We start from the raw sequence: 24,873 nt of genomic DNA, 5'->3' as shown, positions 1-24,873 counted from the left end.
GTTTGCTGATGCTATTTGAAGTATGAGGGGCACTATTAGGAACCTTGGTGGAAAGATGCACAGTGGAAAGCTTCAGCTGTTGTTTTCATTCCTCTTCAGAGGTGCTTGATGGAAGATCTATGAATTGTTTACTTGTGTCACAAGGAATAGGGTATTGCTGGCAGGAAAACCGAGCTTCGCATTCAGGAATCAAAGGTCTGTGTTTGATAACAAAAAATTTGATTCCTTTCCTGGTGATGTTGTTTTGCCTTTTTTACACCAAAACAAAAATGTTATTCCACTAAGAAAAGACCTTGCTGGCTATTGTTGTGGTTATCTGCTGAGTCATGCCAATAATTGTTTGTTTTAGCATTCTTAAAGAATTGTAGAGATAGTTTGCTTCCCCTCCCACAGAAGCTGGTTGAGAAATGCTGCGTAATTTCATAAATAAAATAAAGCCAAAGAGTTTTTGGTTGAAAGCGTTTCCTTTAATGGTCTGCTATGCGACACTTCAGCAGTTGGCTGACTCATGGCAACCTGAAATTGAAAATGACTTGGAGGTGAGGGAAAGAAAGAAGAGGCCAGGAAGAGTTATACTAGCCAGCATATTTTAACTGTCTATAGAGTAGTCTGATCCTCACCTTGTTCAACTAACCATGACCTCATGGAATTGGTTCAGGTGTCAGCTCTGTGTCTGGTCCAGAGCAGAAGATGTATTTAGGAGATTAACGTAATCAGTGATAAGAATAATATATTAAATTACTTATTTCACTTCTGTGTTGATAATCTTAAATGTTAACAGCAGCACACTGTCTGAGGCATTTTCTTTTAGTCCACCATTTTTGGAAAGCCCTTCGCTACCGCCAGAGAGAAAGCTCCAGCTTTGCTTTTGCAATTCTCTCACTTCTATTATATAGTAAATTGCATTTTCTTTCTCTCACTTCTATTATATAGTAAATTGCATTTTCTTTCTATACTAGTTCTATGGAAAATTATCCAAACAAGCGAAATAAAAAATCTTTTCCTACATAGTCGAAAACCAGACTCTAGACACATTAAGTAAAAAGAACAATAACCTTCAAAAAACCAAAACCATCAGAAAAACCCACTTCCCCTGCTCCAGAAACCTCTCCGACTGTGTATCCTGCATTATGCTATTTGCAGATCATCAGAGAAGGCCAAAGTCATCTTGCCTAAGTGCTGCTGTCCTAGGACACTGACTGTAGTAAGACACATGAAGATCTCAGCTACTTGTTACTCTTAAATACAAAACCGACTTTCCAAAGAAACAAAACCACAAAGTGGGAGATTGTTTCAGGGAAGATGGGGGAAATCTTGCTGTGAGAAGAAGGATAACTTTGCTTTTTGAAGCTTTTGGATTCCCTGACTGACTCCAGAACATTAGTCATGCATCCTCCTCATGACCCTGTATTAAGGGTGATCCATGCTTATGAGATGCAATGAACCCGGCTGGGTTTGCTCAGGAGTAGCCTGCCAAGCCTCTTGTATCTGGCTGATACTAAACAGAAACACATTCTCTTCTGGTTTATGCCTGGGTGAGCTGTTCCTCCAGCGTTCAAAAAGTCTTCATTAGTTGTGTTATTTGGAGAGGAGGCACACCGTACTCCTCAACCTGAGCTGGCTTAAGACATTGGAAACACCTGAATGCCAGTCCTCCGTTGCAGCTGAGCAGCAGAAAATGCAAGAGGGAGGATACAAAGTGGCTTTGGGGTATTCTGAGCTGTTTGGATCCGGAGGAAGGAGGGCACGAACACAGTCCTCCGACACAGATTTGAAGAGCCATTAGGTGGCTCTGCCTTGTAAATTGTCAGGGGCCTCAGGTTATTATCGTGACACCAGCAGCTATGAAGGCTTTCTGACACATTGCTTTTGTTGTTGCCAGAAGAAGGCAGAGCAGTGGGAGGTGATGCAGAGGGCATTTACACCCACGCTGTGCCACTGGAGGATCCCGTCAGCGAGAAGGGTAATGGCAGAATCACACAAAATAACTTGGATACATTGAACGATTAGAGCTTGGAACACACGGGCCTGCTGCAAGAGATTACAGATTTCTCAATGCATAATTCAGTATCATAAACATGTACATGACACTAACTCATTCTTCTGCTAGACTATTAGCAACAAGACTACTTTAATTTCTTGACAAAAACGTCACTAAATTGACCTGGAAAGAAAAAGGCACTCAACATTTATCATTGATTTGTGCCCTAAATCATTTTGGCTCCCCTCCTTCTCATGTAACTGCTAATATGAGCTACTGCAGATTTAGTATTTTGTTACAGATTAATTCAATGGGATTTTTGACTAAGCTAGCGTCCAGAATGACTTTGCACTTGGTGACATCTGTGATGCCAGCATGCAAAATGATTCTTCTGGCATTTTTACAAATTCTATTGTACCACAGAGTATGTCCTGAGAAATCCAGCCATGACCATATCTGATTTGGCTAAGAACACCAAGTAATATAACACAAATAACAATAATAGTTATCTTGCGGGACTAACAGCTTCTGGCTATTGTCATTCCCTCTCAGGCAGACTTGCAGCCCAGACATCCTTTCAGTGTTTTTTGCATACCTGTCACAGCCAAACCTCTTTTAGATTTGACTAATATGACCAAACAGTTGTATCAGAACAGTCACATTATGATCCTAATTTCTTCTTGTATAGGACAAGTGGGATCTTAGAACACATTCCTTCTTCCAACTGTCTCTGCCATTCCTTCTACTGATATAGCTGCTGAAGCCCGTTAGATATATATTTTAGATATATCTATTTAGATACACAGATGTATTGGTTACGTATAGATCTTAACATTTATATTTGGCTGCCTTCAAGATACTTTTCACTGTCAGAATGGCTTCCTTTTCAAACCTTTTATTTGGAGGATTTTCTGGTGATAGGAAGTCCAGGTCTTAGAAAGTCTGTGATGCTTTAAGAACTGAGGTCCAGTGTCAAGTTGTTAAGAGTCCTTGGTATTCGCTGGAAACAACTGAGGTAAATTTTATTTACCAGACTCATTTGCGTCCCCTTTTTCAGTCTGCATTTACATTGTTGTCAAAGGTACACACTTAATTTTTAAGAGTGTGATGCTGCTTCTCTTCTGATTACTCATCTGCATTTTGTGATTCACCTCTACTGCAACATTTTCATTGACATCATCCCTATGCCAGTAAAAACATGTTAACGCTCTTACTAAACTGTTATTCATGAGCTTCAGTTTCAGAGCCTGTCCTTTTTCCCTGGTTTAGTATTTTCTAACAATTGACCATTTTTCTCATTGACTGGGTCCTCTCTCACCGTGTTCCTGACACCATTAATTGGTGGTGGATGACTCTGCCTCAGACACCACACCGATCAGGGAAGATGTTGTATGCATAGCATCAAATAACTGAGGTTCATGGTAAAAACCCTTAGATGTGTGAAGCCCAGATCAGAAATGCATAAAGATATTTAATTTTTTTTGAAATTATTTACCTTTTTTTATCTCACAGTCTAGAAATTTTTAAAGTATATGTATTTGTTTCTCACGCACAACACATTTTTAACAACTAAACCCTAGAAAACACGGGTACTTGTTAGGGAAGAATGAAATCAGAGAGGCAGAAGCACTAAGATGCCTCAACGTCATTGGAAATCGCAAAGATCCTTGCTCATCGCTTCTGTTAATAGAGACAAGGGGAACGGGCATTGGGAGCTTGTCAGAAAGGAGCTGAGCAGGAGCTGGCTTAAAGTTCGGCATGCCGTGTGCCAGATCCCCTGGGAGTGAGAAAGGCCAATGTAAACCTGTGCACAGCATAGGCGTGGGGGTGGCGAAAGATGCAAAGCTGAAGTGAGACCCCTGCACCCCCGAAAGCACGCCTCAGGCCCCGGGCTCCGCGGGGCGGCGGGGAGCGGAGGCCCCAGGCAGACCCGCAGCCGTTCACCTGCGGGCGCAGGGCGGTGCAGGGGGCGCGTCTGCTCCCCACGCACAGGCTGCGGCGGGGCGGCTGCCCAGAGCCGGGCACTCGGGCCGGCGGAGGCCGTGCCGGGGGGCTGCGGGGCCGGGCCGGGGCTCTGCTGGTGCAGCCCCTCACGGCCGGCCTCGGCGAGCCCCAAGCCCTCAGAGGCGCCCGGCTCCGCCGGCCGGGACGCAGCTTCCCCGCCCGCCGCCTCCCCCGGGTCACGGCCCGGGCCCCGCTGCCGGCACTCCCGGCGGGGCGCACCCGATTCCGTCTTCCCGAGGGGCGGGCCCGGGAGCAGGTTCTCCCCGCGGTGCCGTGCCGTGCCCTGCCCCGCCTGCCCCCCGCCCCGGCCCCGCAGGACAATGGCCCGGGGCCGCCAGGGCAGGAGCTGCCGGGGCGGCCGCTTTCTCTCAGGGCGAGCTGAGGAGCCTCTCCCGCCGCCTCACCTGCGGACGGCCCGGCCCCCCGCCCGCCCCCGCGCGGGCCCGCCGAGCCCGCCGAGCCCCATTCAGTCGCACGGGCGGCAGCGCGGCGGTGGGCGCGGCTTCCGCGGGCCGCCCCTTCCTCCCGCCCCCCCCGCCGCCTCCCCTGCGCGCCGCCGCCGCGCCCCCCGCCCGCCGCCGCTCCCTCAGCCCCGCCGGTGTCTCCGGCCTCCCCCGCGCTCCCCCCGCCCGCCCATTCTCCTCCTCCTCCTCCCCCCCCCCCGCCCTTCCCGCGCGGTGGTTCGCTCCTCCCCGCCCCTTTCTCCCCCACCTCTCTCGTCCCCTCCCACCCCCCCGGCTCCTCGCGGTGGTCTGGCCCGGCCCGGCGGCGGAGGGAGCGGCGGAGACGGGCGGGGAGGCGCTGGCGGCCGGGGCTCTCGCTGTCCGTTGACGCGCCGGCCCCTGCGGAGCGGCGAGGAGCCGAGCGGGGCGGGGGAAACAGCGGAGCGACCGAGGAAGCGGGAGCGGTTCGCCGACCCCCGGCAGCACCATGAGGTGAGGGGCCGGCCCCGGGAGCGGGCGGGCTGGCGGGGGGGGGCTGCTCCGTGTCCCCCGCCTCTAACGGTCCACAGCCGTGAGCGGGGGGGGTGGGCGCGCTCGGCCGGCGGAGGGGGAGGGGGCCGGGCTGAGGGGAGCCCCGCGGTGGGGGAGGGGCCCATTGTTAGTGGCGGGTGGGGGAGGGGCGGCCCCGCCGTCCCCGTCCCCCGCGGCGGCGAAGTTGCGCTCGGGGGGCGGCAGCGGGGCCCGGGCCGGGGGGGGGGGGCGGCCCCGCTTCGGCGCCTCCCCCGGACTGGCCGCTGCGGTGCGCGCCGGCCGGCGGGAGCGCGGGTCGCCGGTCTCCTTTCTTTCTCTCCCGGTGTTGGTGTGGTGTATTTTTTTTTTTTTCCTCCTTCCCTTTCCCGTTAAGGCGCGTGTTGCATTGCAGCAGCAGCTGGGCTTTTCCCTGTGTAATCAATAACGAGGCGCCGGGGGCGGGCGGGGGGGGATCCCCCTCTCGGCAGCCGGGGAAGTGTCGCGTTCGGAGGTGTCGGATGTAAACACTGAGGTGGACGCGGCGGGGGACCGGGGCCGGGGGGTGCCCCCCTGCCCGCCTGCCGGGGACTCCCGCGCCCGCCGCCTCATTCATTTGAAGGCGATTTTCTGCCTCCCTGGCCCGTCCCCCCTGCCCCCCCCCCCAGCTCCGTTTAGCGCCTGTTCCGTTTCCATAATCTCCTTGCTGGATTGCTGCAGGACCCGGTGGGAAACGCGGCTCGGTGGCCCGGGCGCTGCTCGGGCTCTGGGGGACGTAGTGCTCCCTGTAGGCCTGTCCCTCGGCTAAACCCCGGGGGAGCCCAGCTACTCCCTCCGCCCCCCCGCCGCGGAAGATACTCTGCCTTGCAGTTGGATTTGAACCTTCTTTGTCTTAAAGATGACCGTAAGTCGTGAGTGAGGTCCTTTTGGAGCATGGGTCGGCAAGGTGTGTATGATGAACATCAGCAAATTCCTCTCCCGCATAAAACTAATGAGCCCTTAGAATTTGCTGTAAATTACAGGAAAATCGTAATTACGTTATTTATTTTTTTTAACTTTAAGGGTTCCCACCGCCTGACGTGTGTGCGCCTTCAGTGGAAAGGGTAGCCTTGCAGCGGGAAGCATGGGAACAGTCTCCCTGCTGTTTTGTTTAGAATTGTGTTCCTGTATTTCCCTCTAGTTTTCTTTGTTAACTGTGGGTATTCATGTCCGACGTTATTTTAAGGTTTCCTTTGTCTTGTGATAATTTATTTTCACATATTCGTGTTGCTCATGTAGAATTCAGATACCCTGCAAATAAAAAGTTACAACTTAGAAAACTTACACTTTATATCCAGAACCTTTAAACAGAGGTGATTTTGTTGTGTGTTTTTTGTTTGGTTTTGTTTTTTTAATTATCTTGACAGTCTTTAGCACAATGACTGCTGTTAATCTAGCAAGAGCTGGCATAAATATTTGGAGAAGCCTGGTAGAAATTTGGTTTTCTTACTAGCCAAAAGTACTTTGATTGTGTGGGTGATGCTGAGTGAAGTAAGCTATACAGCAAAACTGCTCTTTCACTGATGTAACTGTATGCGTGCTAGGACTTTTGCCAGCTTGGAGGGAGCACAAATATTTCTCTTAACCAGCATAACAGGAAAGTGCCTAGGTTGAACCTACCCTTAGGTTGCTTATTTAGATGTTTGAATAGTTGACTTGAAGCAGTTAGTAAATACAGGCAGATGACTGAGTTATAGGTCTGGAACTTCTTACCTGCTTATGAGTGCAGAGCCTTAAGCTAGTAAGAGGGAAATGTAGTTGCAAGTTGGATGGTCGCTCTGTAAATGGTCATTGGGTATTTCAGAGAAGTCTGACTTTTGAGAACGCTTGGTTCCAAGCCTTTTGAAAAAACAAGCAAAGTGGACCAATTAAACTACACAGTCTAAGAAAATGATGTGGTTAAAGAAGTATTTTCTCTCTATAGAGGCACTTAAGTTGACTCAGTTTTATTTAATTGGTCTGACTCCAGTACAATGGCAAGCTTTCACTGCATGCTTGCTCTTTGGACTTGTTTAGACTACTATTGATGGTATATTTCTGAAACATGTTTAAACAATATCTTCACGCTGTATTTTGTTTAGGCAGTGTCTTTTATTGTGTATTTGCTGGTCAAGACAAGTTGTGATGGGGGAGGAGTGACAACGTGGATGGGACAAGTGATCAGCGTTTCATATATAGTTCCTCTGTTTGCAAGTGGTGTTAAATCTTAGCAGTTAATACTAAAACCATACCTTAGATATGATGTTGATGGTCTCTTGGAATGCATAAACTGCATTCTGCCATTGCTGCTCTGCAGGTTAAGTATGCAGTTGATGCTCCAAAGAGTAGAAAAATAAATAGAAGTCATTTTGAGATGAGCTGGGGGGGGGGGGGGAAGAGCCCTCAGTTTCTGTTCTGTCATTTGGCACATACATGTGTGAGAGTCTATTCTTCAGCTGTCATGAGCCTGAACTAATTCTGATGATTCCATATTAAGATCTCTCATCTTGTCTGGATGATTAGCTGGTCAGTTATTGAAGAGCAAACTGGTTTTCCTTATGTCAAATAAAACTAAACATTATTGTAAAGAGCATCTTCTTATTCTAAAAGAATCAGCAGTTCAGTAAGACACAAACATCAGCAGTACACAATAATTAATTCTTGCAGAAGTCCGTTTTGTATTTGAATTAAAATTATATGCTATTTGAGTAGCATCTGTTAGGGGTTTTAGGTTGCTGGTAGACTTTGAATATTAAATATCCCACTTAAATGGTCTAACCCTAAGTATGAAGTTACTTGGTTCAGGAGCCAGCTTGAATAGGGCTTGTGTGTGTATCTCCCCCCACTGTAGGTAAACAGTTGATTCCCCTGAACACCTGTTGCTCTTACTGTGTTGTGGTTAGCTAAGTATTACTCTTAATAGAGTTTCCTGAATGCACTTACTTCATAATAGGTATCCAGGAGTAGTCATATTCAGAGAGGTTTCCATTTACTAGCTGACTTGAATGTGGTGGTGGGGAGAAGGTAGCTAAGATCTAGGTAACAACACAGTTTGGTGCTCCAGTTCTAGTAATAGCGTAACCTCATCGTATTTGTACAAGAACACGTGTGAACAGACTTTTATTGAAGCATATGTTGAAATCTCTATTGCGGAAGCTGATAAACATAACTACTGCTGGAGCTGGGACTCCACAGTGAAGGTTAACTGAATTATCTTAGATTTTTATTTTTTTTGGTATCTAGCTCATTTTGTATGCTAACTCCAATAAAAATAAATGAGCTTTCCAAGATACTGACTTTTTTTTTAATCAAACTGTACAGCCTTCTCTTGGGATTACTACATCCATTTCTTTGTGTGGGAAAGAATTGTTTTTCATTAGTGTGCTAGTCAGAAAGCAGACCGCTTAGTCTGGTTTCATTACTCAAGTTGCAGAAACCAGGAAAGAAACAGTATTTTTCTGACTTTTAAATTCTAGTATTTCCAGAGTCCGGTATATTCATTTGTGTTTATGATGTACACAGTTGTGCTACAATTCACACATATGCATATCATATGTGTGAATGTTCACTCTCTATTTAGATAGAGCAAGCAGCTAAATTATTACAGATTTTGCCTTTTTAGAAAATAGTGTCATATCCTTACGTGTGTTTTCAGGGTAGAAAGATAGCTGAATTGGTGGTCTCTAAACCATATTAAAATTTGTGCGTACTTACATTCAGCGGCTTTTCTGCTCAAGTGTGTTGCTTTAGAATGTAATTCATGTTACCATCTAAAAGTCAATGTATTTTGTGCCTGAGTTAGTAAGCCTTCATTATATTTTAAACATTGTGCTGAGAAATCCGATACCATACTCAATGATTTTTAATGTCTTCGATACATGAGTGAAAGCCCATGGCAGAAGTAGCAAAACGTGTACCTTCATTAGGACTAGGAATTCTTGAAGGAACCCACACACGTTTCCTAGGGTTTCCAGAAAAGCGGGTATACAAGAGCATTGTATTATTAATGACAGTAGTATAGTTCAATCTACTGCAATAACTGCAGTTATTTAAGGTAGTAAAATACCAGAGTAGCAAAACCATTAATTACAATGGTGGCATTAACTTGTGTACATCAATATGTAGGGTAGCACTTTGGAATTGCGCCTTTACTTTAGTTTTAATACTTGCATGAATAGCATATTTGAAGCAGAAAGCTTAATTTAGTTGAGAAATATTTGACAAAATGTTGGAAGTGCAGGCATGCAGTTAAATTAGACTGGATACGCATAACTGCAACCGATACAGTTCCTAAAATTGTTCATTAAAATTGGTGGTGTAGGCAGGGTTGGTTTTTCTTCTTTTTCAGGTGGATACAAGAATTTAGGTTACTTTCCTTGTTCTAAAGTAAACTAACAGATGGACTGAGTCATCTGTCTGATAGAAGTACAGTCTTTAGCTAGCACTTTATTTGTGACAGTTGCAAGTAGTTTTAGGACGGGTTGTTTCTGCCCACCTGACATGGAATCTGACAACTGTTTTGCCCTCAAGGTCTCTGGATAGTTCAGTGAATTATTTCAATAGTAAAAGTGTAAGTCTTTAAAATATTACTGTGTGAATGGAGGATGCAAGAATCAGATTTTTTTTTTTTTTAAGAAAAAGCTATTTATGACCATCTTAGCAATTATGTTGTCAGCCTCTAAAAATTAGAAACAGTCTGGGAGTGTGTATAATTCAGGAATGCTCTCTGGAAGGGTATGTACAAGTTTTTTCTTGACTCTGATTCAGGGCTTCGTGTTGTTTGTTGTTGGAGGTCAGAAAATAAGACCGAGTTAGTGTCCTACTTCAGACCACTATAGCATAAAAGCCTTTTTTTCTACACTTCCATAAAAAGGAGAGGAATTATTCTTCCAGCACCTGTTTTGGCGGATGCTTTGCTAGCACGCTTATGCCCGAAGTGAGGTATTTCTGCGCTGCCTCAGGCATGTGATTGGAAATACTGTGTAACGAGGACTGCTTGCCATGCCAGTTTCTGCATTTCATGCAGAACTATTATAGAAGTAGGTTATTGAACCACTGGATAGTCATTTGCTTTCATTACTAGAGAGTGAATGTATTTTGTGAAACAGATATTATTGCCGCCTTTACTTTGACCTTTCATCTAGAATTGCTCTTGACAGTTCATGCCTGCTTCCACTCAGCAGTGTAGAAATACATGTGCCAGCTCTCTAAACATCCAGACATGTTTGGGTTTTAAGAGTGCTGTGGTGTTGAGGGAAAGCAGAAGATATGTGCTTTTTATGTTTGATTAAAAAGAAATACAGAAATTTGACTTTTAATAGTAGCTAAACGTAAATCTAGCAGAGACAGAAGTCATGCAAGCCTTGTTGAACAGCTTCAATGTATTTTAATTTTTCATGGTGCCTGCCTCACTGCCTCACCCCACCCCTGCCTTCCCTGCCAGTCCTTGTGAATTCTGTAAAACTACCTCGTGTTCTTGGGCTGTTGACATCTCTCTTGGGATTAATATGAGAGAGCAAAGCCACTTTCGTATCTGTCAGTATTTAAACCTGCCAGATGAAGAGCCAGTGTTGTGTCCCTCCTGTCCCTCCCCTGCCCTAACGTCCCATGTATTGTCACAAACCTGGAAAAGAGCAAGGCTTGTTGAAGAACATACAGAATCTATTTTTTTCCCTTTCAGAAATGGCTGCACTACCTTATTTTAACTTCCAAATTTTCTAACTTAAGAAATAAAAACATATGTCTAAGTAGCTGAGTCTGAAGTAATTTTACCTCATTTTGAAATGTTCCCTAACAATGCAGGTTTTAGAGGAAAACATTGAGTTTTATTTCGGATACTCCCAATTAATTGTTGTAATAATTGATATGCCTCTCTCCTGTCGGTTATTACAAGTCTCCTTCACCATAGCTGTTTCATGACTGATGTTTAAAAAGTTCCAAAAAAGAATGTGAAAATCATGCTTGCCACCTTTTGACAGTGTTAATGCATGTGCCGTTCCTAATGTTACGGTTCTGTAGACACTTACGGGCAGCTGATGGAACTGCTTCTTGGGAGATGATGTGACATTTTTCTGGGTTTACTGCCCAAATGCCGGTGACAGCCGGGTGGAGGAAACAGAGCTGTTCAATGTGACGCGAGATGAATTGTTGATCTACTTCGGTTTAGTCTTTCCAGTTGAACTGCTAGTAGCAAGCACATGTTCCAGGAATCGATGCACAAGTTAATGTGAGGAGTTCAAGTGAGATTCTCTTGCTCTCTGTGAGTAGAGGTTGTTAAAAGAAAACATGATCAATAGTCAGGCAAAAAAATACCTGTTCTTAGTTTTTCACGTATTGAAAATTCTCCTGGTGAAGCTGGCTTCTATAAAAGAAGAATAGTAAAACCTGTTTCAGTTTAGTCCAAAACTAGTATGCTTCTTTGCTAAGTGTATAGGTTGGTGTTATGGGTTCTGTTCTTTTTTTTTTTCTTTTCTGTTTTTTAAATTATGGTAAAGAAAGGTGCTGACACCCAGTGAAGTATGAGGGAGAGAAGTGGAAACTGATTGCACTCCAGAGGGTGATACAAAAATGCTACTTTGCTGGACTGGTGTGCTGCCAGAAATAACTGTCTAAACTCCTAGTTTGCAGCACAAACAAGATTGGAAGGATTTTGTATCAAATGTTCTCTTATTTTTTTGTTATTTTTCACAAATCTGAAACTTCTTTTCTGTTTCCTGAATTAGATTACAAAGCAATCTATACTTATTGCACATTCCATAAGGAAGGTGAGGTAAGGTGGTTGTGTTTAAAAGAGAAAAAGTTTTAAAATTTGGAATTCAGTAGAACAGTAATAGAACAGGATTAATCATTGGTATAGCTAAAGCCTCTATTGTGCCTTAGTTGCAGTTTTATAGCAACTAGAGAGATACTTTTTCTTTCAAGAGGAAATAAATTTCTATGTATGTGTCATTCTCCTTAAAGCAATTTCCAAAAATATAGTTAAATACTTAAAATTGTTTTTTTAGGCGATGGACTGCTGGCACTGTATTGCAGGTTTCTGTACTGTGGTACCAGGTTTTTAACTGAAGCAGTGAAGTGCATGCAATTAAGGGAGTGTGTTACTGTGGTCTCCTCTAGCTACTGGTAAAAGCTTTTATATTTCAGTTGTGTAGACCAGTATATGTCTTCATCCATGGTCATATCTGCTAGAAATATCTTCCACCGAAGTTGCATTTTTTTTCTTATTGTATGGGATTGAAAATGCAAATACTAAATGGGAAGATGATTCAGATTTGTTGCAGTTCATGTATTTCCAACAAAACTTTCAATACTGCTGTATTAGTGGTATTTTTACTGGCATTGGTGGAAAGAGGTGGTTGGTATTTTTAGGTTCCATTCAGCTTTCTGGTTGGCTTTGCAAATCTGACTTAAGCATATGCTCTGAGTAAATCTGGGCCTTGGACCTGGTAGTGTGGCTGCTTAAAATCGCTAGCTCTTGAAATAGCTTTTGTTAAATGTAAGTGGTTTTCAGGTACCAAGCTTCCAACTCTAGGGTAGCAAGAAGTTTTCTTTTCTAGCTACTGTAGATGTTAATGCCAGTAATGCATTACAGTGAACAATGTACACTGCTACTTAATTTGAAAACTTGTTTTCTCTGTATGTTTTCCTGTTCTATAAATCTTTTCCCTTTTTTGCTTTCTTTTAAAAGCTTGGAGTCATTTATAAACAGTGCAGAGTGATGTGTACACCTTTTATTTCCTCTTCTGTCTTGAACACTTGTTGGTATTTGAGGAAAGTGTATGATCCTTTTGGCAAACCTCAGTCCGTTAAACAGTGCTGACTCGTATAAAAGTACTGTCTAAGTTAACGGAACAATTTTTTTTTCCTTAAGATTGATCACAGTGAAGCTTTACTAGAAAACTTGTACTGTGTTCTTGAATGCATTTACAAAGCCCGTTTTTAGAAAACTGCGGTTCGCTACTGTGGACTAAGTTAAATGGACTTTATGACTTGAGAATAAACATTGTTATCTATTGTCTGAAATAGATGTTGTGGCCAGACTGACAAAATCATGAAACCTAATCCAAATGAACATAATTATGGCAGAGATAATAAATCAAAGTAGTAAATGACAGCACTGGTATGAATATAATCAGTGCTGAAGCTCAGCATTTGTATATGTAGGTCTAGTCACTGAACGTATTACTTAAGCGCGGGTATAGTTCAGTTGTAGTTACATATTACTCTAGCAAAAATGTTGAATTTACTTGGAAACTACTTTTTTTTTTTCCAGTTCAGAATATTCCTACTTCAATAGAAGCCTCTGAATATAGTCAGAACTCAAGAAGCTACTATTGTATTTTAAATTATTGTTATACACTGAGGTATTTAGTTGAATCACTGCTGGAGTAGAAGAGGAGGATGGTGCAGGAAGTAGGTGATACTTTGTGTCTCCATTTGTGTGTGTATGTGTATGAAATAAACATTTTTTTGAACACAGGACTCCCTAGTCGGATGTGAACCATCTGATCTGAAACATAAGTATGGAGACAGTAGTCACAATTATGGTAGTCACTGCTTTTCTGTTAGTTAGAGCCTGCTGTCTGAGTGAAGATGAGCAAGACCTAACCAGTTCTTTTGACCAAGAGAAGACCGAGGAGATAGAATCATAGAATGGTTTAGGTTGGAAGGGACCTTCAAGATCATCTAGTTCCAACCCCCCTGCCATGGGCAGGGATGCCTTCCACTAGACCAGGTTGCTCCCAGCCCCGTCCAGCCTGGCTTTGAACACCTCCAGGGATGGGGCACCCACAGCTGCTCTGGGCAACCTGTTCCAGTGCCCCACCACCCTCACAGTGAAGGATTTCTTCCTCATAGCTAATCTTAATCTACCCTCTCTGTCATGTCGCTACAGGTCCTACTAAAAAGTTGGTCCCCATCTTTCTTGTAAGTCCCCGTTAGGTCCTGGAAGGCCGATATAAGGTCTCACTGGAGCCTTCTCTTCCCCAGGCTGAACAACCCCAACTCCCTCAGCCTGTCTTCACAGGAGAGGTGCTCCAGCCCTCATCATCTTTGTGGCCTCCTCTGGACTGGCTCCAACAGGTCCGTGTCCTTCTTGGGCCCCCAGAGCTGAACACAGCACTGCAGGGGTGGGGGTCTTGAGAGAGCAGAGCAGAAGGGGAGAATTGCCTCCCTCGACCTGCTGGCCTCGCTGCTTTTGATGCAGCCCAGGGTACAGTTGGTTTTCCAGGCTGCGAGCGCACATTGCTGGGTCATGTTGAGCTTTTTGTTCACCAGCACCCCCAAGTCCTTCTCCTGAGGGCTGCTCTCAATCCATTCTCCACCCATCCTGTATTGATACTGGGGATTGCCCTGACCCGCGTGCAGGACCTTGCGGTTGGCCTTGTTGAACTTCAGGTAGGTTCATCTTAGAAAGCTAGCAGGGAATCCACGTCTAATCATGAGTAGAAGGAAAAGCAGATGAATGGCCAGAGCACTTTAGGAAGTTGTTGCTAATAAACAGAAGCTGAATCTGGTAATTCAGCTGTTTGTTCAGTGTTATGTGTTTTGGAGAGTAATTGAGAATGAGTTTTTTTGTAGCATTTCAGTAGTCTTGTTGGGTTTTTAGCCACCGAGTGGAAATGCAGTAGTGGGTTTCAGACGAAAATTTTGGCTTGAGACTGAGGAAGACAACCAAAGCATCAAATACATAGAAGAAGTAAATAAAAAAATTTTGCACCCTAAAAATCTTGTGCTGTAATCTTAAGGATGGTGGTAGTACTGTTCTCGTTTCCACAATAGTGTGATGAGTCTAATAGCCCTTAAGTGATTAGCTCAGTTAACTGCATCATATGTGAATTAGTCTCAGAATTATTACTGCTGAACTTTACATCTGACCTTACAACTTAAGGTGTGAGGTAAGGAAATTCAGGGACTTCATTTTGTGTTTTGGCAGTATCTTCAAGTAGTCTTTTCCATAAAGTTTGGAAGAATAGCAGATCTTGGGCTTCTCGGTTTGGCATGCTATAAAGGCAGCTTTGAAACCAGAGGGTATTCCTGTATATTCTTTATTTGCTGTACATTTCTTACTCACTAATAAAACAGTTCTATGTTCATGTAATTGCCGCCGTTTCTAATAGTAGCTAAATCCACAAATGGATGGCAGTAAGGTAAACAGAGGTTGCCTTGCAGGTTATGAATATTGTTGCTGTGGCTGTGTTGCTCTAAAGATACAAACAAGACAAATGTTTTATAAGGAGAGAGGCAGTATCTTTTATTAGATCAACTGCTGCAGTGATGGGGAACAGGACACGGGCAAGCATTCAGACATTCAAGTGCTGAGTTCCTGAGAAAGTTATTCAATTCTTTGGAGACACCATGTGGAGATTTTGTACTGTGTGGATTGTTACAGGCACATTGCAGATAAAGGTGAATGTTGCTGTGTGGTTTATTTCTTATAGGTAGCCCCTATTTTTGGTGTCTGACCAAGTAGCAATATTTGGCGTAATCCTTATTTCAAGGAATAAGGAATTAGGTGCTTGAAAACAGGTAAGCAGCTATAAGATACTATTTAAATTACCATTTGTTTTCGCATTACTCTGCAAAGATGATGTCTGCATAAAGGAAGGGGAGGTTGCATTGCAGAGAAAAATGTCAAAAAGTAGATCTCTAAGAATACTTTTCAAATGTTACTGTTCCCGTGTAAAGTGTGAAGGTGTATTTTCCTTTGAAGCCATCTGACTGCTGGGAATCACTGGGGGGGGGGGGAAAAATGCTCAGTTTCATGTTTGAGAAGCCCATCTGTGTTAATTTTGTTGGGACATGGTATTGGTCAGTAGTGTGGCTTGTGTATAGTAAATCTGTAAGATGCAGATAAAAGTGGGTTGCATTGCAAGGGTTACATCTCTAGACATGACTAATGCTTAATAATACTTAATAGTAGGATTTTATTTTTGCCTTGTTGAAGTCCCCGTTTAGTCATCACAGGACAGAAGAGTGTACAGTTAAGCCATTTCTGAATACTTTGAATATCTTGCCTTTGATTTGTGTGTGTCCATTTCTTAGGGCAGATGGATGCAAAACAAGCAACCTCTCCTCTTGCACATCTCCCTGCCCCAACAATATAAAGAAAACACTTTCTGATACGAGCCGTTAACCTCCGTGTGCTGCCTGTGTGTGAGGGTGTTCGCCTGTTAGGATTCCCAATATTTGATGCACAGTCTGCACTTACGATCAAGTGTCTTGATTTCTGTCTGGGCTGTTCTGTGGTTCACTAGTTGTGAATAACGAGGGAGAGAAGTGACTGGTACGAGAAATCCTTACCTGTTTTGAGTTGGGAAGTGTTTGTGAGCTTGTTTGTTAACGGTATGCTTACTGTTATCTAGGGCTTATATAGTAAGGCCTTCAGAACTTTTTTCCTTAACTTGTTCTTCTGAGTAAATTGTGCATGTTTTGTAGGTGGTGTTAGGATGAAGACCGAGCTGTTAGTGTAACTCGGGAATGCTTTCAGGTTTGGTGATTTATATAGTGGCAATCTCAGTATTCAACATCCTGTATATTTGAAATTGTGCATATTTTCCTTCTGAAGTGAACTGAGCTCCCTGTCTTCAAGTGTGTCTGCAGTTGGGGTGGGTGTAGGAGTGGACTCACCCCAAAGCAGAGTCATTAGATATTTTGGTACCGTGGTCTTATCTGGGAGCAGGGTGTGTGTGTGTGTGTTTAACAACTACTAAGAAACAAAAAATTGAGAGGATTCTCCCCAGTTTGGTTTTGCATATTTTTATATCACTTACGATATATCAGTGTATCTATTTCCCAGCCAGCTGAGAGATCATAATTTTCCCATTTGGGGAAGGAGGAGAAATTTTATGCAATTCATACTGTCTTGCAAAAGGCTGTCTCTCCCATGTCAAGGAACACAGTTTAGATGTCCACACATAGTTTAGCTTCAAAATTTGTAACAGATCTTAAATTCAGAGTAGTTTGGGTTGGTACTCTTTTTGTAAAACAAAACCAGCCCCCCAAACAAACACGCAGAACACAAACATAACAAAACAATTTAGAAATAAAGCCATAGGCTTTTCTTCTAGAATTTTAGAGCTTTATTTTTTTACATAGTATGACAAAAATCTTGTATAAAATAATGAAAGCTTTCCACAGTTAAGAATGGGAATTTTATGCATCTAAGAACTTTTTCTTGGCTGTTTCTATCGAATTAAAGTGTTGCTGTGTCCATTTGCACTGTAGCAATGAATTTTCTCTCAGCAGCACCATACCCTACAACCACTTAAATATACAGAATCATTTTAATGTAAAACAGGGCAAGTGTTGGACAATAGCATCTTTGGTTAGCTTGGTGATGAGGGTAATGTTTATGCCGTGGATAGATATTCTGTTTCTCAGGAAGTCTGGGGTTAATTGAAGCTTGGCAAGTAAAAAAAAAAGTTCCATATTGTTTTTCTGCAGTAGATTCCTGTTGCTATGCAACAAACAGAATGTCACTTGGTACAGGATATATTAAATTTGTATTCCCGGCACATCCCTCTGCACGTTCATTTTATACTTTAACAGGAGGGTATGGTTCTGACTTCCTGTAGGACTGTAGTATGAAGTATATATTTGGGTTTCTATTCTGGTGCCTGCTGTAGCTGCGGTGACGTCAGCGTACTTGCAGAGCCTTTCTTTGTTTTCAGATGGATGGGACACCTGTGCCACACAACCAGACAAAAAGGGGGTGGTGGTTATCTTCCCCGAGGTAGGATGGTATTGCCAAGCAACACATTAAGACTTCAAAAGGGATAAATTTGTTGTATGGAAAAAAGTCTTAAGCTAAAAATTCTGAAAAACCTTTAAATGCGATGCAGAGAAAGTTAATGCAGATGGCACTATGTGAATCTTTAAACCAAAAGACCCAGGTAATTTTTAATTATTAGAATTGACTTTGATATTTGAATTATTGTTGATACCTCCCCTCCCAACCTCCCTGTTCCCCCCAGTGCTAAAACCAACCAGTATCAGCATCCAAACTCTGCACTTGCTCTCGATGGATTCTGGAATAAATGTTTAGGGCATGTTTGGGAAAATTACCTTCTGTGGCTCTGGAACCAGTAATTAAGTAATGGACAAATGACAACATTTGGTAAGGCATTATTTTATAATCTAGTTAGACTTCTATAGTGGAAAAGAAGGCAGAAATATTATTTGAAATCTAGAAGGATGTTAGTTTGATCTTTGCTTCAAAGACTGTCATGCGATATGGATGACTGAAATAGAGAAACTTGAAAGCTGTGGATTTTTAATGCTGTACTTTTAAGAATAAAACGCGTGCATTGTGTCTTATGTGCCATGACGTTTATCCTGGATAATGATCAGTCATATTCAAGTAGTCCTGTGAATTTTATTGTGGATTTCAAACGGCAACTTAAGAAGATCTATGCTAGTTAGGTACTAAAATTAAGCAGGTACTTTTTAAAGAAATTTAAGAAATTAAGTTAGGTACTAAAATTAGCAGGTCAAATACTGTTGTTGTTTCTGTTCTTAGACAATAGCATATTTCAGTTTAACATCTCTTTAAACTGTCACTCTGAAGCTGATTTGTACATAGCTGTGTTTTTTTAAATGTTACTGTAAATTTACTTAATGTGTGGCTTCTCAATAAAGCAGAAGTCAAAAGGAAGAGTCAAAATGAAGTTAGAAAAGATTTGAAGTATCTCTCAGTACTGTTCTCTTGCTCACTTTGCCAAGGGGATGCCTTTAATGTATAAAGCATCATTAAAGGAGCAAACAGCTTTTAGTAATACCATTTTCTTTCTTGTATTCTGCTGCTTAATTCAGAGCTCAGTGCCAGAGCCTTGTGTGCCTGTTCGTTCTCAAGCAGACCCAATGAAAAACGTTTCTCTGTGTACACAAAGAGAACCTAATGCAACCTTAAGAAACAGTTATGGCGTTCTGGATTTGGTGAACTCAGACCTGAGCTCTGTTACAGAGAAATGATTTAAAGACGTGGATGGGGATGATTGGGGGCTTTCTCTTTTGAGAAGATGAATCTTTGCTTCTGTTGCAGCACTGTTTGGCGAGGATGAGAATACTGCCTGTGGCTTTCAATGCCATGATGACTTGTTTTAATGGTATCTTTTGGCACAGGAAACAATAGGAATTTGTAAAACCACATTCTACCTCCCTCCTCAGGAAGAGAAGGCAATTTAATTGTGAAGCTAATGGTTTTATCTGTAACTTTAATGAAATGAACTTATTTTAATGTGTAGAATGGAAAAGTTCTAGAATATGCATAGGGAATTGGGAAATTTGAGATGCAAGTTAAAAGTAGTCTGTTGTTAGGCTACTTGGATAAATCTTCAAGGAACTCAAAAGTAGAAAATAAGATGTTCTAAAAACATTCTGGTTGTAGGACAAAGAGCATCTGAAAGTTAAATGCTTTAAAATACTGATAAATTCATTTTTATGTTCTATTTGTCTAAACTATCCCTCCACTTTTATGTAACTGAACCCTAAATCCAACTATAATGTTGCAGGAGTAATCTCTTAGTTTCTGTTAATCGTGTAGCCCACCCTCTCCTTTTTCCTCTAAGTCTGGTAACAGCTATAATTTTGCTGACAGCATTCAGGGCTAAAGAAAATCTCCACAGAGATTTTCCAAGGTAACTTTGGGATGAAGAGGCAAATGATAGAGAGCAAAGATGAACAGGTAGAAGAAATGCTGTTTAAAGTATTTTTTTCCTTTTGTTTGCACTTATCTTTTTTTTTTTTTTTACTTTGAGGGGTTTGTACTATTATACAGTAATGTATAACGGAGTAGCAATGAAAATGAGCAAAAAAGATGGAGCAAGTAAAGCAACAATCAATTTGCATGTTACTGGTTGCCAGATGAAAATAATCAGTGTATGGGTACTGCATACTATCTTCATTCTTCTTATTATTTTTTTAAACTCATCTGCTCTGCTGCAATAAATAGGGCTATTACAAAACAGGCAGCTTTTCATGTGTATCATTTTCTCCCCAAAGTTAAAAATAAATTGGGGCAAATCCTGTAGATCTGATAAAAGTAGTCCAGCTGTTTAGCTGTTGAAAACAAATGAATACATCTTTGTGTACATGTGCTTAGTCACACTAGCCTACCAGCTCTTGGTCATTAATTAATACCTGTATGCATACACTATATGCAGTATTATGTAAAAAGGGTGTTGAAGCATGTGAATGATTATGTGCTATTTTTCCTTCCTTACAATAGAGGCTGGATTCTAGTTTGCAGAAGGAATTTGATTGTGGTTTTAAGGCTGCTTTTTGTTTTTGGTTTTAGGTTCTTTCTCTGTTGCAGAGGTTGGAAAGTCTCTAATGAATAGAAGGGTAGGGAACTGCTTGAAGAGCAGGTGATTTCATGGTCTCAGCTCAGTGTTTTCTGCAAGAACTGACTGCTTTTTATTTTTCAAAGAGTTTCTGTCCTTTGGTTCTGGGGTGTTGTTCAGAGTTGTCAGGGATGTTCATTAGCTATGCCCCAACTTGTTTTCTTGTTGACTAACTTAAGACTGTGGGCCTGATCTGTCAAAACATTAAATTATTCAGTATATACCTTAATCCTTCAAAACACGGGGAACATTATATGGCCACTGAAGACAAAGGGCCCTCGATCGTCGTGGATTAAATGATCAAGATCAGAAGGTGTGGTACACCAGTTATTGTGCTTCATCTCTCCAATGGAGGAAAAAACTTGCCATCTGTTTCTCCTTTAATTTCCAACTTTTTCTAATTTCTTAAAAATAAGCGTGTTCAAGTTTGAAGCTCTCAAATGCTGTATTTTGACACCCCTTAAACTGCAAAATCTTCTCAATTTGGTATTCAGAACAAGTTTTGGTTAATGTGCAAAAAACATCGCTACACATTGAAGAAACCTATTGGCTGTTCATTTACCCCTCAGTTCATCTAAGCCAGAGATAGTTTGAGAAAAAAGGTGGGAGGAGTGAGAGGAGTAAGTATATAACTAAGACTTTGTAATGGTTGTACAAGCATAAGTCACTCCTTCCTCTCATAAATAAGCAACCAGAACTATCAGTCGTTCTTAACTCTTGTACTGATTTTTAACTCCGAAGGTTATATTTTTTAAACCATATTACAGTGTAATTTCTAGTGTTCTTTAAAAATTGAAATAATAAGCCAAATATAATGTGCCATGATATTTGAAATACTGATAGATTTGGAACAGCTAGATTCTTAACAGCATGTGCTACCAACTCCTGGCGGTTCTTGTCCTGCTGGTAGAGCATGCATGTGAAGGAGACAGAAACTGTGATTACAACAGTGTGTGCTTACCAGAGAGGAACGCTGTAACTCCAGGAATCTACCTGCTGATCATACTGTGCTTAACCAGAGTTGCTAACTTCAACCAAACTAAGATCCATCAATATTTATCTGTTGGTTTTTATGATAGGACTAGGAAGATCCTTGATGCTTAGCTCACTGTTCTAGTGTTTGGTGTGGATTTAGACCATGTGGCTTTTCCTGAAGATGCTCTGTCTTGGTCTGTGTTGATCTCTGCTTTACTGTATAACTAAAAGACATGTAATGTTTCCCTGTCTTATATATGGGAGAGTCCACGTAATTGACTCCTTTTAGATACTCGGGGTGCAGCTGCTCTGTAACGAATGATGTAATGGGTTACTTCTATGTCTTTCTGCTACATGGCAGATGCAGGCCTGGTTATTAAGGAGGGAGATGTTCTAGTACCCTCTGAGCAGCAAGGAACAGGTTTTCAAGATAACTGTACATTCTTTCTGGCTGTATCTTGGGAGGCTCTGGGGGAAAATGATGCCAGGAAGCAGTCTGGGCAGACAGATTTTTCTTGCAGATTCTGTTCTGTAGACTGCAGTTTGGGCACATCAGTTAAATGTATCTTTAATCTGAGATGGTATTGCCTCTATTGGGAAACTTACTCCCATTCTGATTTATCCTTGGAGTTTTTGTTTCACTATGTGATTTAAATAGTTCTTTCTGTATATTAAGGATTCTGTACTCATTATCTGTGGACAGTGGAGGATAGTTTATTCTCTTGAAGCTGCCTCTAGTGTACGTGAGGCTGTCTTAGGTTTCTCCTAAGTCTTTTCAAGATTAAAATCACCACGTTCATTAATTTTTCACCGTGGGCTGTTTGCTTTTTTTAGACCTCTTTCAGTTGTTACTCTCCCCTTGGTCTACATAATTTGGAAGCCAAGGCTGATTGTTGTCTAGTCTGTCCCGTACTGATTTACATCTCTTCATTGGAATATATCTAAATGTAGACCTGAACTTTTTTTTTCTCTAGTCACTTTTCTGGTGTTTATTCAGAATTCTTCTGAGGGTCTGTCCTCTCTGGTGATAACAAGCATACTTGTCCATCTCTTTACGGTTCTGCTGCAGCACAGGCATTGAGAAACCACACTCAATAAGTTTTCTCTGAATGTGGCATTGATAGCTGCTATCTGAATACAGTTTTCAAAACTCCTTTGCTCTCCTTACAGTAATTTTTGCGTATATCTTTCTTATGAAAATGCCCTGTAAATTCTGTCAAGAACCAAGTTGTACTACAGCGTTGCCTATTCCCTATGGTAATTGGCATAGGACTCCAGAAGACCTAGAGGAAATTGAACTTGCTTGACATGATTAGTTATTAAATAATGTTGAAGGTGTATTTGTTATCTGTTAGCAGGTTTTTACTAGTTTGTGCTGCTGGTTTTGTTAGGATTCAAGTTATACATAGCATTATATAAACTTGACAGCTTGCTTCCTTCCCCATTCAGAACCTCGCATCTGCTCTGAGAGATAACCACTGGGCCACAGGCTTCTGCAAATCTGATTGACATCCCTCCATGGTCTGAGGTTCTGAACACTAGCTGAGAATACAGTGGTGGTAATTTCAGAGAAAATTTTGCGGAGCCTCCCCTCAGCTTGGAATGGAATCTGTTCAGTGTAAGCCCAACAACTGCCGTCTCCTGAAAACTGAGACTTGTAGCTATGACATTCAAGAGTTTTCTCATGGGGAAAAAATCCATACTAAATGCAGACACAAAGTATACAAAAATGTCATCTGTTGTGGTTGAAGCTTGCAAATTTTTACGCAGTTGAAAACGTAAGCTTTGTAAAAAGCAGCATGGAGCAATCTGTTGCTAGCATCACTAATAGTATTTGCAGAGAAAAGACTAAAAGATAAAAGAGTGAAAATGGTACACGATTGCCTGGTAATGTTCAAGGCATCGACTCAAGAAGGATTACCCTTTTGGGATCCAAGCAGGGTGTAACAGTTCATGGGGTATGATGTTGGGCTACAGCCTACTGATAATAACCTAAAAGAGGGGAGGAGGTTGGTTATGCAGAAATAACCCACTTTGTACCATAAACTTGTTTTGCTATAATTGCACAACTGCAGTATGCTTCAGATTTTGTTCCCTTACCTGTGTGTTGCAGGTGCCTGATTAAAATCTCTTCAGTTTGACCCAGGCTGTTGCTCGCTGCAGTGGATTGTAGCAGAGTAATGAATCTAAAATGCTTGAACTTTGTATGACTTTCAGGAGAAATACAGGTTTTTGTCAGAATGAGGTATATTGTTGTAACAGGAATCTACATAGTTTAAAAATCTTCAAGGAAGTCTGATAGGGAGCATTTTGTGACTTACAGTCAGTATGTTCTTCTCCTACAGTATAAGTTAATTTGTTTTTAGAGCAGAAGTGTTTTACTTGTAAATAAATCACTGAAGCTGTTTTGTTTTGTACCATGGGAGTTAATTTTGCTGAGATGTAATTAGCAGTAGTCGTGGCTTCTGCACCTTGCAAAAATACTACCTGAGAAGACAGGCACAGTTTGCTGCCTTTGTACATGGCTTGTGTTCCACAGCAGCCTGACAGTGTTGGAAATACTGCTACACAGTGTTATCAAATACTAATTTTCTGTGTAGCTAGTTGGTGCACTTAGGGGATAAGCTCTTAAACTGGTAATCATGTGTTACTTCTAGAAACTAGCTGATTTGTCATTAAAAATTGTCAATATGACCACTTGTGTCTGCAAAATGGCTGAGAAACATAGAAGCCTTTTCATTTTGCTTTTCTTTTGTGTTGCAACAAGCTTCTATTTGCCGTTACGGTCTTTTCATGGAGTTCCTTTAATCTACTGTATACTGCAAAGTACCTTTAGGTTTGTGAGTAACTTCATGCTGCTTGTCTCGCTGTCGGATGTTAGGCTTAAAACGCTTCATAGATAATATGGAAGAACAGATCAGAAGGGGAATGGGAGTGAGGAGAGCGTCCAGTCTTATTATCTAGCTCTAGTGACTGCAAGTACAGAAAAAATTTAATTTACCATACTAAGTTAAAATCCAGAGTGCAAGCTAAGTGACCATTTTTCTTAGCCGTACCATCATGTTCCTTTCGAAAAATGAGTGCTGCTTTTCACTCCCACCTGTACGTCTTCACCAGCGGGGCCAGAAAAGGCACAAATGAAAATCTGAAATAGATACTTGCATTTTAAACCTCTGCCAGTGGAGTTCTTAATGAAACAAATGCTTTCTCTGTTCGCTTGGCAGTCGGTGTCTTTCTGTTAGCTGAACCTGCCAAGTGTGCTTTCCAGATGATTACTGTAGGGTTACACATATCTGTAGATGGGATGATCAGGAGAACATCCACAAGGCCATCTTTATAGCTTGGGTTTGTAGCCCAGAGGTTGCAGAGCCGCTACCAAAAAATTTAATAAAGAGGATTTGATTTGTAGTGGAGTTTTCCAACTTGTGTTAATGCACATAGCTATTCTCCTTGTTTTCAGTGTTTTACTTCAATAACTTAGCTCAGTTTGGAGTGTTGGAACTTAATTATGCTTGGTCAAAATAAATGTTGTTTATGAAGCTTATCTGATCTGTGCTTTGTCTAAACTTCAGTAAAAGCTGATGAGTGATGCCCAGTGCTTGCT

General features: G+C 41.9%; 1 protein-coding gene across 7 annotated transcripts in view; it reads left to right on the top strand.

The window, feature by feature from the left end:
- The first annotated feature begins 4,722 nt into the window (after positions 1–4,722).
- The window catches only part of ENAH (ENAH actin regulator), a 99,077-nt gene continuing 78,926 nt past the window's right edge, over positions 4,723–24,873 (top strand). Inside the window, exon 1 of one of the 7 annotated variants that reach the window (XM_040611690.1) lies at positions 4,723–4,920. In XM_040611690.1, the coding sequence (XP_040467624.1) occupies positions 4,916–4,920 (5 nt within the window). In that variant the 5' untranslated portion in view covers positions 4,723–4,915. Of the gene's footprint in view, positions 4,921–5,634; positions 5,882–24,873 lie in introns of those variants that run through there. The other 6 variants (XM_040611695.1, XM_040611696.1, XM_040611698.1 and 3 more) reach the window with 6 other exon arrangements.

Source organism: Falco naumanni, chromosome 12 (genome assembly GCF_017639655.2).
Source record: "Falco naumanni isolate bFalNau1 chromosome 12, bFalNau1.pat, whole genome shotgun sequence".
Lineage (NCBI taxonomy): Eukaryota > Metazoa > Chordata > Aves > Falconiformes > Falconidae > Falco > Falco naumanni.
Note: the sequence above shows the minus strand (reverse complement) of the source record. Positions and strands in the feature narration are given on the sequence as shown.